At 41.9% G+C, this 13,697-nt stretch overlaps 1 protein-coding gene across 1 annotated transcript in view; it reads left to right on the top strand.

The window, feature by feature from the left end:
* FEZ2 (fasciculation and elongation protein zeta 2) overlaps positions 1–13,697 on the top strand; it is a 96,100-nt gene that overhangs the window by 65,732 nt on the left and 16,671 nt on the right. The window contains exons 2-3 of the mRNA XM_078766092.1: positions 8,821–8,929; positions 12,885–13,004. Coding sequence (XP_078622218.1) covers positions 8,821–8,929; positions 12,885–13,004 — 229 coding nt within the window. The remainder of the gene's footprint in view (positions 1–8,820; positions 8,930–12,884; positions 13,005–13,697) is intronic.

The raw sequence follows: 13,697 nt of genomic DNA, 5'->3' as shown, positions 1-13,697 counted from the left end.
ATGAAGCATACTTGCTATTGGAAGTGCAATGCTTTTGGGGGATTTGTTTGCAGTGTTTGCACTTTTTTTCCCTGATATGTCAATGGTCTAGAATGTTTAGCTTTGAGCTTTAAGGACAACTGCAGTCATTCATTCCCATCTTTCGAACACTTTCTCTCGCGGCATTGTCAACACCCATTGACATCTGTGACGAATGGCGAAAAATAAATGCTTTGGCAAATGTTTCAAAGTGTTGAGGATAATGGAAAGCAGGTGAAAGTTGACAAAAGGTGGAAACAAAATGCAGAGAAGCTTTTGCCTTATGCCTTAAGAACTATGCAAGACCTGCATGAGTTTGGAGGTTCTCTGTGTTAACGTAATTGTTTTTTGAAAAGCCCAGTTGATTGAACAATATTTGGGATAAACACTTCAATCCCATTAATGGTGACCTTGTTCTGTCTCGAGTTCAGTATTGTAAAACATGACTAAAGTCATTACATTATTTTTTTTCTTTACAAGAGTGAGGCTTAAGGAAGCGAAAGGTTGTACTGATATTAGGGATGACATTGGGTGGCAGTGCACTGCTTGCTTGGTAGAGTGGGAAAGAATGGCCTCTGGAAGATGGTTTCATCAACGGGAGAAGCGAGGAATAAGAGTTGAGGTGTGCAGTCAATCTGGATTTTGAAGTTTTACCAGGAAGGGTTACTGGAAGAACACTTGCATCCTGGGGAGGGTTGTGGGACTGACAGAGCAGAGGGAGCAATATCAGCGAAGAATCGGGCGACAGCCGACCTGGTGTGCTGTGAAAGCAACACACCTTGTGATTCGGCATCATCATGAGAAATTCCAATCATGTCGAGAGCTTTATATTCCACAGAACCCAGGAGAGACTGGTGTGATGCTGTGGCGAGAGCACATAGAGGAGAGCACTATTACACTGAGATATGGACATAGGCTTTATTGACCTTTTTCTGTGTTTTTTTGTTTTGTTTTCCAAGGAAAGACTTTGATAAATGGAGGATTCCCAATCTGTGGCTTTCTTGGAGCCCAGCTTTGCTATATGGTTGGCCCAAGAGAGGTCATGGCTGATAGTGAGGCCTAGATGTTCAAGAGACTGACCCTCTTCCAGTGGCTGACCATGCGAATAGGCAGTTGGATTAGTTTGATGATCCTTTTGGAGTGACAGGGTGAGACAGAGATTTTTCCAGGATTGAAGGACAGGTTCCATAATATCAGACCAGAGTCTAATCAATTCCATATCAGCAGAGTTACACAGTTCAAGTGGGATGGGGTACTGTATAACACAATGTGAAGTTTTCTGCAATAATGAAGAGGTTTTCTAGGAAATTAGTGAGGTCATTTAAGTAGAGGTAGATGTAGGTGAGGAACAAGAGTTGACCAAAGACACTGCCTTGGGGATCTCCAGCCTCCACTGGGAGATGGTTCTATTTATAGCAACTCATTGACTGAATGTGTAAATCATAAATCATAAAATCATAAAAGCAGCCTTGTATGCCATAGGTTTAGAGCTTGGCAAGCAAAGCAGGATGTGCCGAATGCCCAAGCTGTGTCCAAGAAGACCGTCCTAACCTCTTCATTGAGATGTATAGCCTCCAACCTTTGCTGGGAGAGGAGCATCAGGATGTCGAGAGTTCAGCGACTCGTATGGAATCCAAACTGATGGTCGGAAATCAGGTTTTTGAAAACTGGAGAGATTTGACATCGGCAGCAATGAGGAATTCTATGACTGCTTATAACCGTAAGTAAGCCCACTGGTCTATAGTTGATAGGATAGCTTTGGCCTTCCCAACATCACCCCACCTCCCCCCCTTCCCCCCCCCCCCCCTTTCATGCGGCGGAACCCAGCAACACAAATAGATGTAATCCGAATACAAGATAGGAACTGAACATGGCCAATATGGCCACCTGATGCACAAGTGGCACCTGAACCTAGCCTGGCTGTGACTGTGGAAACGCTCACCAAAGAATGGGGCACATCATAACATCCTGTTCCCGACACAAGTATCAGGGTGACATCTTGGAGTTGAACTCCCTCTCCCCCAGGGAATTGGACTGGTTAGGGGACTTGCAACTAAAACTGAGGATCGCTTCTGCACATCCATATATGAAAGAAGAAAGAACAAGTTGATAGTGATCTAATTTTGCAACCTTCTTGTAGATGGGGGTGATGTTTTCTGACTTCCAGGCCGAGGGGAGGGCACAAAAGGAGGGCAGACTGAATATGGCAGACAAAGTGGAAGCAAAGAAAGGCGGAGCAGGATTTGAGAACATGGACACTGATGCCATCTGGGCTCGTCGTTGAAGCAAGAGCAATGCTGGACAGAACTTTCTCGACCTTCTTGGGTGAGAAAGACACAGTACAGTAGCAAGCACTTCAATGGAACCAAGTGCTCGGCATTGCTTAACAACATGTCAGTTTCCATGTAAATGATGCTATTGTTATTCTCGAGTAAAAGCTGTCTGGGCTGTCGTTTTCAGTTTTACTCGATCTTTCAGTTTCATTTTCTCCAAACAAATTAATTTTGTTAGCAGCAGCTACAGAGTATGAGGAAGAGGGAAAGAAAGATGAATAAATGGGGAGTCAGAAGGAAGAGCACCCTCCAAAGCTTATCTATGGACCCTTGCAATGTGCCTTCTGGGGAGGGTGTGGAAGGGAATTATATGTTGTACATTTTGAAGAATTTGGATGAAAGGTAGAGGTCCAAAAAAAAAAAAAGAAATGCATGTTTAATTATCATCCTCTGTGATAGCAAAATTGAAAAAATAGCCACCAATCGTTTTGAATTTGACGACTGCAGCTTTGACTACTACAAAATAGAGAACATCGTCATGGGGCCCGCAAGGCTAACCCCCGCTCTAGCAGGGAAAATGGCCTTAAAATGCCTGTTGTTGTTGTTGTTGTTGTTGTACTACAGCCATCTTTGCTATCCGAAGTGGGAGAGTTCTTTTTACAAGCACCTTGTTTACTGCTCGCTATGTACCTCCCTTAATAACTTCCTAAGTTGCTGATAATGAATGGCTGGCTTGGCAAGCAGGAGAGAGGGAAGGAGAGGAGAGAGGGAAGCACACAAGTACAACATTTGAGAGCAGGGACATCGGGAGATCTGTGGGAGGGAGAGGGCTTGGGCGGAGGAGGCATGGGTAGGGGGGTGGCGGGTGGGAGAGGTATAAAACACATGGACACTGCTAGGACTTCCAGGAAAGAAGTTGGTATTTCAGAAAAGTGAATCTGGGGTGAATTAACAGGGGTAGAAAAGATCAAGGTTTTGGATGGGGGAAGATAAGAGATGGTGGTGAACAGCTGTTTTAAAGACCTACAGGGATGAGTGGGATTGAAGAGAGAGAGGGAGTTTGTTCCAGAGGTGGGAGAAAAGAGGAATGAAAGAGTGAAGTTGAGCAGAGAGTATTGATTTTGGCAGTTTCACCAGAAGAGGATTGCAGGCAGATCTTGTGCGACCTGTCGGAGTACTTGGGGGACAGAGCACAGACAGGGCTGGGGGGGGGGGGGGGCTAGGCCACAGAGGAGTCGGTAGAAGACAGAAAGGCCACCAACCTGCCTGCGGTGAGTAAGTGAAAGGCCCTCACAATCGGCTTCATCGCGGGAGATTCCAATGATTCTGAAAGTTTTGGTTTCAACAGCATGAAGTCGAGCGAGGTGTGAGGCAGGAGCACCAGCCCAGAGGGGAGAGCGGTATTCCATTGAGCTGCGGATGAAAGTTTTGTATGTGGTGAGGAGCTCAGGTGTGCCAAGGAAGGACTTCGCAAGATGGAGAATGCCCAGTCGACGACTGGCTTTGGAGGCCAGCTTGGAAATGGGTTTTCCCAGGAAAGATTATGGCAGATTGTGAGACCCAAGAGATTGAGTGACAGAACTTTTTGGAGAGGATTGTTCAGAAAGTAGATGGGAGGGTTGTCCAGACGGTCTTTTCGGAGAGACATAGTAAGAGTGTGAGATTTGTCAGGATTGAAAGACATGTTCCACTTGTTTGACCAGTCTGTTATTTTGACCAGGTCTGCAGAGAGTGAGGAGGCTGCGGACTGCCGATCTGTGTGATGACGTATGGAGCGGCAGAGAGTGGAGTTATCAGCAAAGAGATAGAGAGGATTTTCCAGAGAGTTGGAGAGATCATTGATAAAAAAAACCCACCTTTTAGAGGCCATTTTTCCCCGCAAGCAGGGGTTGGCCTTTTTCGGGAACCATGGTTGTTGTTGTTTTTTGGTCCCCTTTTTGAAGCAATGTTTTACGGCCGGATGCCCTTCCTGACGCCAACCCTTTTTGTCGCCTTTTACGACAAACTGGGAATTACCAGTGAACTGGTTCTCAATTTGCCGACCTCGGAAGGATGACAGGCTGAGTCAACCCCCCTGGCGTTAATTCAGCGATCGACCAGGATTCGAACCCAGGATCCTAGGATCCTAAAGCCGGCACCCTAGCCGCGTGCCCAACACCAGGAGAGATCATTGATGAAGACCAGAAAAAGCACAGGGCCCAGAACACTGCCTTGGGGAACTCCAGCCTGAACAGGAAGGGGAGATGCGAGAAATCCATTCAGGGCCACACGTTGACTACGAGCAGAGAGGAAGTCCGCAAGCCATGTGTGGAGATTTCCATGGATATCATAGGAGAGTTTGGTGAGCAGAGCGGGGTGCCAGACCGTATCGAAGGCACCTGTTGTATCAAGGGAGACAGCTCTAAATTCCTGTTTGACATTGAGGACCTCCATACATTGTTGAGACAGCAGAAGCAGCATGTCCAGAGTAGAGTGACCTGGTCTGAATCCAAATTGATGATCAGAGATCAAGCCATTGGAGAAGAGGAAGGATTTGATATCCGAAGCAATGATGGATTCCATGACTTTACTGATGATTGGGAGCAGGCTTTGCTATTGGAACACACCCCTGGTGTCCTGTTTTTTTGCTCGAATGTCCTGCATCCCATTTCATCCCTTCCCAGGATGCCATTTGTTCCGTTTCATCATTTGTTCACACTGTGAACAATATTTGAAAACTGAAAGACTGCATGTAGCATCGGCGCATACACCTCACCTTCATCATGGCAAGAGTATACCGTCAATAAGATCAGGCAGTAGTCTGAAACCCGACAATGGCATCATGGGACTGATTTCATGGGAGTGATATAAACGTTACAAAATATGTTTAATTGCTTTAATTTTATTATTTGCTAATTGGCTTTTAAGTGTCTGTGGAAAAAGTGATGATTGCATATAGTCGTCAAAACTGTACAAACAATAATCCTGTACTTTTAGCAATTTACATTTCATTTTTATTTTATGGACATGTGAATTTTATGAATATGAATATGGAGACATGCTGAATGGAGAAGGTGGATCAGACTCAGCAACGGTTGCAAGAGTGAGATGTGCATGGAATAAGTTTCGGGAACTGAGTGGCGTGCTGATGAGGAGGGGAGTGTCGTTGAAGCTGAAGGGAAAGGTGTATGCTGCATGTGTGAGAAGTGTTATGATTTATGGGAGCGAGACATGGGTAATGAACGTAGAGCAGCAACGAAGGCTGGAAAGGGTGGAAATGCGAATGGTTCGGTGGATGTGCGGAGTATCGTTGAGAGAGAGGAAGACAAATGATGAATTGCGAAGGATGATGGGACTAGAGCCTGTGATTGATGCTATGAAGAGAAACAGGTTGGGATGGTTTGGTCATGTGTTGAGGAAGGATGAAAGTGACTGGTTGAGAAGAGTGATGGAAATGAATGTAGTAGGAAGTAGAGGAAGGGGAAGACTGAGAAAGACTTGGCAAAAGGTGGTGGAAGAAGAAATGCGGGCAGGGGGGTTAACAAGGGGAGATGTAGAAAATAGGGCAAAATGGAGAAGATTGTCATGAGGCCCGCAAGGCTAACCCCCGCTCTAGCAGGGAAAATGGCCTTGAAATGCCTGTTGTTGTTGTTATATTTCATTTTTATTTCGTAACATTTATTCGTACAGATCTTGGTGATATGAAAGCATACATTCAAAATCCTACAATTTGAAGATTATGAATATACAAAATAAAATTTATAAAAGTACACTTCCCACAATAACAGTTACAATGGGGCCTTGCGTCAGCCCGCTTGACCCATGCCTGAGTTTCATGCATTCCCTCCTCCCCCCCCCCCCCCCCCCCGACCTCGTCACTCTGGGTTGAGGGACAAAATACAGGTAGACTTGTAGAAATGAGGGATGTGGGGAAGAATGGGGGCAAGGGGAAAACACTGAGGTGATACAGCCTCAAACTCCCAACACTGAGGGCATACAGCCCCAAATTTTCAACACTGAGGGGATGCAGCCCCAAACTCTCAACACAGAGGGTATAGAGCCCCATGCTCTCAACACAGAGGGGATAGAGCCCCATGCTCTCAACACAGAGGGGATAGAGCCCCATGCTCTCAACACAGAGGGGATAGAGCCCCATGCTCTCAACACAGAGGTGATAGAGCCCCATGCTCTCAACACAGAGGGGATAGAGCCCCATGCTCTCAACACAGAGGGGATAGAGCCCCATGCTCTCAACACAGAGGGGATAGAGCCCCATGCTCTCAACACAGAGGGGATAGAGCCCCATGCTCTCAACACAGAGGGGATAGAGCCCCATGCTCTCAACACAGAGGGGATAGAGCCCCATGCTCTCAACACAGAGGGGATAGAGCCCCATGCTCTCAACACAGAGGGGATAGAGCCCCATGCTCTCAACACAGAGGGGATAGAGCCCCGTGCTCAACACAGAGGGGATAGAGCCCCGTGCTCTCAACACAGAGGGGATAGAGCCCCGTGCTCTCAACACAGAGGGGATAGAGCCCCGTGCTCTCAACACAGAGGGGATAGAGCCCCGTGCTCTCAACACAGAGGGGATAGAGCCCCGTGCTCTCAACACAGAGGGGATAGAGCCCCGTGCTCTCAACACAGAGGGGATAGAGCCCCGTGCTCTCAACACAGAGGGGATAGAGCCCCGTGCTCAACACAGAGGGGATAGAGCCCCATGCTCTCAACACAGAGGGGATAGAGCCCCATGCTCTCAACACAGAGGGGATAGAGCCCCATGCTCTCAACACAGAGGGGATAGAGCCCCATGCTCTCAACACAGAGGGGATAGAGCCCCATGCTCTCAACACAGAGGTGATAGAGCCCCATGCTCTCAACACAGAGGGGATAGAGCCCCATGCTCTCAACACAGAGGGGATAGAGCCCCATGCTCTCCACAGAGGGGATAGAGCCCCATGCTCTCAACACAGAGGGGATAGAGCCCCATGCTCTCAACACAGAGGGGATAGAGCCCCATGCTCTCAACACAGAGGGGATAGAGCCCCATGCTCTCAACACAGAGGGGATAGAGCCCCATGCTCTCAACACAGAGGGGATAGAGCCCCGTGCTCAACACAGAGGGGATAGAGCCCCGTGCTCTCAACACAGAGGGCATAGAGCCCCGTGCTCAACACAGAGGGGATGGAGCCCCGTGCTCTCAACACAGAGGGGATGGAGCCCCGTGCTCTCAACACAGAGGGGATGGAGCCCCGTGCTCTCAACACAGAGGGGATGGAGCCCCGTGCTCTCAACACAGAGGGGATGGAGCCCCGTGCTCTCAACACAGAGGGGATGGAGCCCCGTGCTCTCAACACAGAGGGGATGGAGCCCCGTGCTCTCAACACAGAGGGGATGGAGCCCCGTGCTCTCAACACAGAGGGGATGGAGCCCCGTGCTCTCAACACAGAGGGGATGGAGCCCCGTGCTCTCAACACAGAGGGGATGGAGCCCCGTGCTCAACACAGAGGGGATGGAGCCCCGTGCTCTCAACACCGAGGGGATACAGCCACAAATTCTCAATCACAAAAGTGGAAGGAGCACTATAGAATAAACAAAGGTTTCCCTCGGTCTGGTTAGCTTTCTATGCTGAGAAAGCAGGCAGCTCGACTGCAACCACCTCCCTACAGGATTCAGTGTACCAGGGTCTAGACTCTCGACCCTAGAGGATGGTTCATTTAACTTCAGATTGGATGGGATAAAACGATGCATGAAAATAGGTTTTGTGAAAGTATTCCCAGGTGGAATGAACAGCTGGTGATTCTTATTCTTTTGTATGCAGCACAAGAGTGTGGGGTAGCACCATTGGCTGAGGGTGTGGCTGTGCCGCTGATGCAGCACCCCGTGTAGGTTAGGGCAAACATTTGGAAATTGTTCACCGTGCCGGCGATAGCTTGCCTACTCTTCAGGAAAGACACCTCTGGGATATTTAGCATCCATTAACTAATGCAGGCAGGCGGGACGCTTGGTTTAACAACCTTCCAAGGGACAGCATGCCAGTATGGTAGTTTATAGCTGGGCCAATATTCCAACTCGGGCTAGACAGCATAGGGGTGAGTGTGCATACCTCTAGCCCATCCTTCCAGCCCTATCAGGTGATGTGGAGATGGTGGACCATTCCTTTTGAGAGGGGGCAGATTGCAATTCCTACAAGATGGCCTGTGTGAACATTGAAAAAGCTGGGGGGAATTGGGGCAACCTCCATCCCTTTGTCCCTGCAATCTCCCATCCTCAACCTTCCGTTATGAAAGGAATCATTAGATTGTTAATGTATACAAGTAAGTGCTAAAGTGTTAGCCGAGGAGGTAGCAAGCTTGATCCCTCTTTAAATAGGATGATGTACCTCTGCTGCAGCATCAGGAACCAGGAAGCCTTGTTAGTTGTTGTTAAAAAAATAGAAGTTGTTAAATTGGGTTCAGTTGGACATTGAATACAACCAAGGAAATTGAAACTACCACTGCTGGCCACACTACCACTGTTAATAATTCCATATTGCTGTGCTCTTTGGTAGGGTTTGGAATACAGTGACGGACAACTTTGGAAATGCTCCCTCACTCGAGTGGAATTCTTCACATGCTCGTGATCTCCAAATCTCATCGCTGGACCTGCAAGATAAACCTGTGAGTGTTGCCTACTGTATTTTCCTCTCACAGCGCTCCTCTCGCACTACATGTGGAAAGCAAAGATTGCTATGAGCAGGGCTCATCTATAAATTACGTATGCAAAATTGTGGAATCCATTGGACTGCTCTCCCTCCTCCCAACCTCCTTTCCCTAATCTCTCCCACCGTTGATTCCTTCTTCCTTTTCCCGAAACCAGATAATGTGTAGACTGCTTGTATAGTAATTAAAATGTTTGGGATTTTTTAGTGCGGGCTCCGATTTAAACCTCTTGAGGGATGCTCATAGTGATGGAACCATCTTAAGATGAACACCAACAATGCTTTCATTGACATTTCCTCTGGCTAGGTCAATATTATTTCATGATTTGAAAATGATCATTGAGGATGTTTGTTTTCTCCTTTCGATTAATGGAAATTATTGATTGTATCCATCAACGGTCACAACTTTAACCTTTTGCAAGAAATATCTATCATTGGGCATTTGTAAACAAGAGCACATTGATAAAAGAGTAGTCATTTTAGTGAGGCTTTTATTCGGGTTCCTTTATATATTTTTGAGATCCAGCCAGTTTTGTATGATCCGTTTTTGTGATTTTTTTTTTTTTTTTTTGTCCTGAGGCCTCCAAGTGCCACACAAAGACAAGACTGTCTGCATCCCCACTATTCCATTTCTCTTAGGAGGGAGGGCTATTCTGTGTGGTTACCATGGTGATAAAAGCATTACATCACTGTTGAAGCAGAAAGGCCTGAGGAATGTTAATATACATATATTCCACAATCCACAATAGGTCAGGGCTTTTGTCATCATTTCCTTTCCAATTACTGACTTTCCTTTGCTTAAAAATATATTTAGTTATTTATTTAATACAGTTTTATATTTTGGTGTTTGCTTTCTGATTGTTATCGTGGGATTATCGACGAAGCCTCTTCACGCTCTTCCCTCTGATGAGGAAGGGCCGATATGAGTCCCCGACAGGATATTCGAACCTTATGTGGGATTATAATAGTGAGTAAAATCAAATCCCTGATTATAATAGTGAAAAATAGTGAATAAAATCAAATCCCTGATTATAATAGTGAAAAATAGTGAATAAAATTAAATCCCTGATTATAATAGTGAAAAAATAGTGAATAAAATCAAATCCCTGATTATAGTAGTGAAAAATAGTGAATAAAATCAAATCCCTGATTATAATAGTGAAAAATAGTGAATAAAATTAAATCCCTGATTATAATAGTGAAAAATAATGAATAAAATCAAATCCGTGATTATAATAGTGAACAATAGTGAATAAAATAAAATCCCTGATTATAATAGTGAAAAATAGTGAATAAAATCAAATCCCTGATTATAATAGTGAAAAATAGTGAATAAAATCAAATCCATGATTATAATAGTGAAAAATAGTGAATAAAATCAAATCCCTGATTATAATAGTGAAAAATAGTGAATAAAATTAAATCCCTGATTATAATAGTGAAAAATAGTGAATAAAATCAAATCCGTGATTATAATAGTGAAAAATAGTGAATAAAATCAAATCCCTGATTATAATAGTGAAAAAGAGTGAATAAAATCAAATCCCTGATTATAATAGTGAAAAATAGTGAATAAAATCAAATCCGTGATTATAATAGTGAAAAATAGTGAATAAAATCAAATCCCTGATTATAATAGTGAAAAATAGTGAATAAAATCAAATCCCTGATTATAATAGTGAAAAATAGTGAATAAAATCAAATCCCTGATTATAATAGTGAAAAATAGTGAATAAAATCAAATCCGTGATTATAATAGTGAACAATAGTGAATAAAATCAAATCCCTGATTATAATAGTGAAAAATAATGAATAAAAGCAAATCCCTGATTATATAATAGTGAAAAATAGTGAATAAAATCAAATCCCTGATTATAATAGTGAAAAATAGTGAATAAAATCAAATCCCTGATTATAATAGTGAAAAATAGTGAATAAAATTAATTCCCTGATTATAATAGTGAAAAATAGTGAATAAAATCAAATCTGTGATTATAATAGTGATAAATAGTGAATAAAATCAAATCCCTGATTATAATAGTGAAAAATAGTGAATAAAATCAAATCCCTGATTATAATAGTGAAAAATAGTGAATAAAATCAAATCCCTGATTATAATAGTGAAAAATAGTGAATAAAATCAAATCCGTGATTATAATAGTGAAAAATAGTAAATAAAATCAAATCCCTGATTATAATAGTGAAAAATAGTGAATAAAATCAAATCCCTGATTATAATAGTGAAAAATAGTGAATAAAATTAAATCCCTGATTATAATAGTGAAAAATAGTGAATAAAATTAAATCCCTGATTATAATAGTGAAAAATAGTGAATAAAATCAAATCCCTGATTATAATAGTGAAAAATAGTGAATCAAATCAAATCCATGATTATAATAGTGAAAAATAGTAAATAAAATCAAATCCCTGATTATAATAGTGAAAAATAGTGAATAAAATTAAATCCCTGATTATAATAGTGAAAAATAGTGAATAAAATTAAATCCCTGATTATAATAGTGAAGAATAGTGAATAAAATTAAATCCCTGATTATAATAGTGAAAAATAGTGAATAAAATCAAATCCCTGATTATAATAGTGAAAAATAGTGAATAAAATCAAATCCGTGATTATAATAGTGAAAAATAGTAAATAAAATCAAATCCCTGATTATAATAGTGAAAAATAGTGAATAAAATTAAATCCCTGATTATAATAGTGAAAAATAGTGAATAAAATTAAATCCCTGATTATAATAGTGAAAAATAGTGAATAAAATTAAATCCCTGATTATAATAGTGAAAAATAGTGAATAAAATTAAATCCCTGATTATAATAGTGAAAAATAGTGAATAAAATCAAATCCGTGATTATAATAGTGAAAAATAGTGAATAAAATCAAATCCCTGATTATAATAGTGAAAAATAGTGAATAAAATCAAATCCCTGATTATAATAGTGAAAAATAGTGAATAAAATCAAATCCGTGATTATAATAGTGAAAAATAGTGAATAAAATCAAATCCCTGATTATAATAGTGAAAAATAGTGAATAAAATCAAATCCCTGATTATAATAGTGAAAAATAGTAAATAAAATTAAATCCCTGATTATAATAGTGAAAAATAGTGAATAAAATCAAATCCGTGATTATAATAGTGAACAATAGTGAATATAATCAAATCCCTGATTATAATAGTGAAAAATAGTGAATAAAAGCAAATCCCTGATTATAATAGTGAAAAATAGTGAATAAAATCAAATCCCTGATTATAATAGTGAAAAATAGTGAATAAAATCAAATCCCTGATTATAATAGTGAAAAATAGTGAATAAAATTAAATCCCTGATTATAATAGTGAAAAATAGTGAATAAAATCAAATCCCTGATTATAATAGTGAAAAATAGTGAATAAAATCAAATCCCTGATTATAATAGTGAATAAAATCAAATCCGTGATTATCATAGTGAAAATAGTGAATAAAATCAAATCCTTGATTATAATAGTGAAAAATAGTGAATAAAATTAAATCCCTAAATATAATAGTGAAAAATAGTGAATAAAATCAAATCCGTGATTATAATAGTGAAAAATAGTAAATAAAATCAAATCCCTGATTATAATAGTGAAAAATAGTGAATAAAATCAAATCCCTGATTATAATAGTGAAAAATAGTGAATAAAATTAAAATCAATCCCTGACGAAACTGAGGGGCTTCAAGATGCCTTTCTCACCATGGGCGGAATAGCCATTACATCCTGCTTTCTGTGAAAATGGCTTAATTGGGCTTTCAATGTTTAAATGTCCTTGCTGCACGTAGGATAGATTGTTCAAAATAGACAATCGGTCGTGGTGTTGGTAGCTCTTTATCCGATCGTTTTGAGTTGTTCCTCTGGATGGCGTTTCCAGGTGCCGGATGAAGACAACAACGCTGCACCTTGCGACGAGGAGGAGTTGTCCGAACAGCTCGATATGCATTCCATAATTGTGTCCTGCATCAGCGACGAGCCCATATTGACTGCTGAGCAGGTGACCATCTGCTCGTTCGTTGCTGCCATGCTGTTCCGCTGGTTTATGTCTAACGAGCGGTCTGGACTTTTGTAGCAAATGTCAACCTGTCATGCTTGGGAGCATTTCACCCATGGTTTTTACCCCTTCCTCCTCCTCCTCCCGTTCCCCTCGGCAGCCATGCCTCGTATGCATTGCACGTTAAAATTCTGCTTTACATATTCATTCATGGATTGCTTGACATTCCCAGTAATTTTATCATGAACTGTCATCCATAGTCATGCATACTTTTTAAGGGCCACCTCAGTCTTTGCTTGTAATATGGAACTTGCTTTGTTTTTCCTCTCTTTTTGCCTTTACCTGGCACGACTGTTCCCCACAAGGTCATTTTGAAATGTGCTAGGCATGGAGTGTCTTTGCTTGGCGTTTCATTTTCCTAAGAGCTTTTGGGAAACATCTGTCTTATGTTTTGACTGCGAGTTTTGAGAGTAGTTACGGTGAAATGTTAGGCGGAGTGGTGGTTTGGAAATGATAGGATTGAGGTGGGTGGTCCATTTCCATTGGAGCTTTGGGCTTTTCCTCAAAGATCCACGATGAATGCCCATACAGCGGGACAAGCTCTATTATGCCGCATATGGGTAGCTGCCAGGACAGAATGTACTTTTTTTTTTTTAAAGATGTGCCTGCAAACTTGCTTGTCCTGCATTTTATCGT

Source organism: Myxine glutinosa, chromosome 12 (genome assembly GCF_964187855.1).
Source record: "Myxine glutinosa chromosome 12, kmMyxGlut1.1, whole genome shotgun sequence".
Taxonomy (NCBI): Eukaryota; Metazoa; Chordata; class Myxini; order Myxiniformes; family Myxinidae; genus Myxine; species Myxine glutinosa.
The sequence above is the reverse complement of the archived record's forward strand: the minus strand, read 5'-3'. Positions and strand labels throughout refer to the sequence as shown.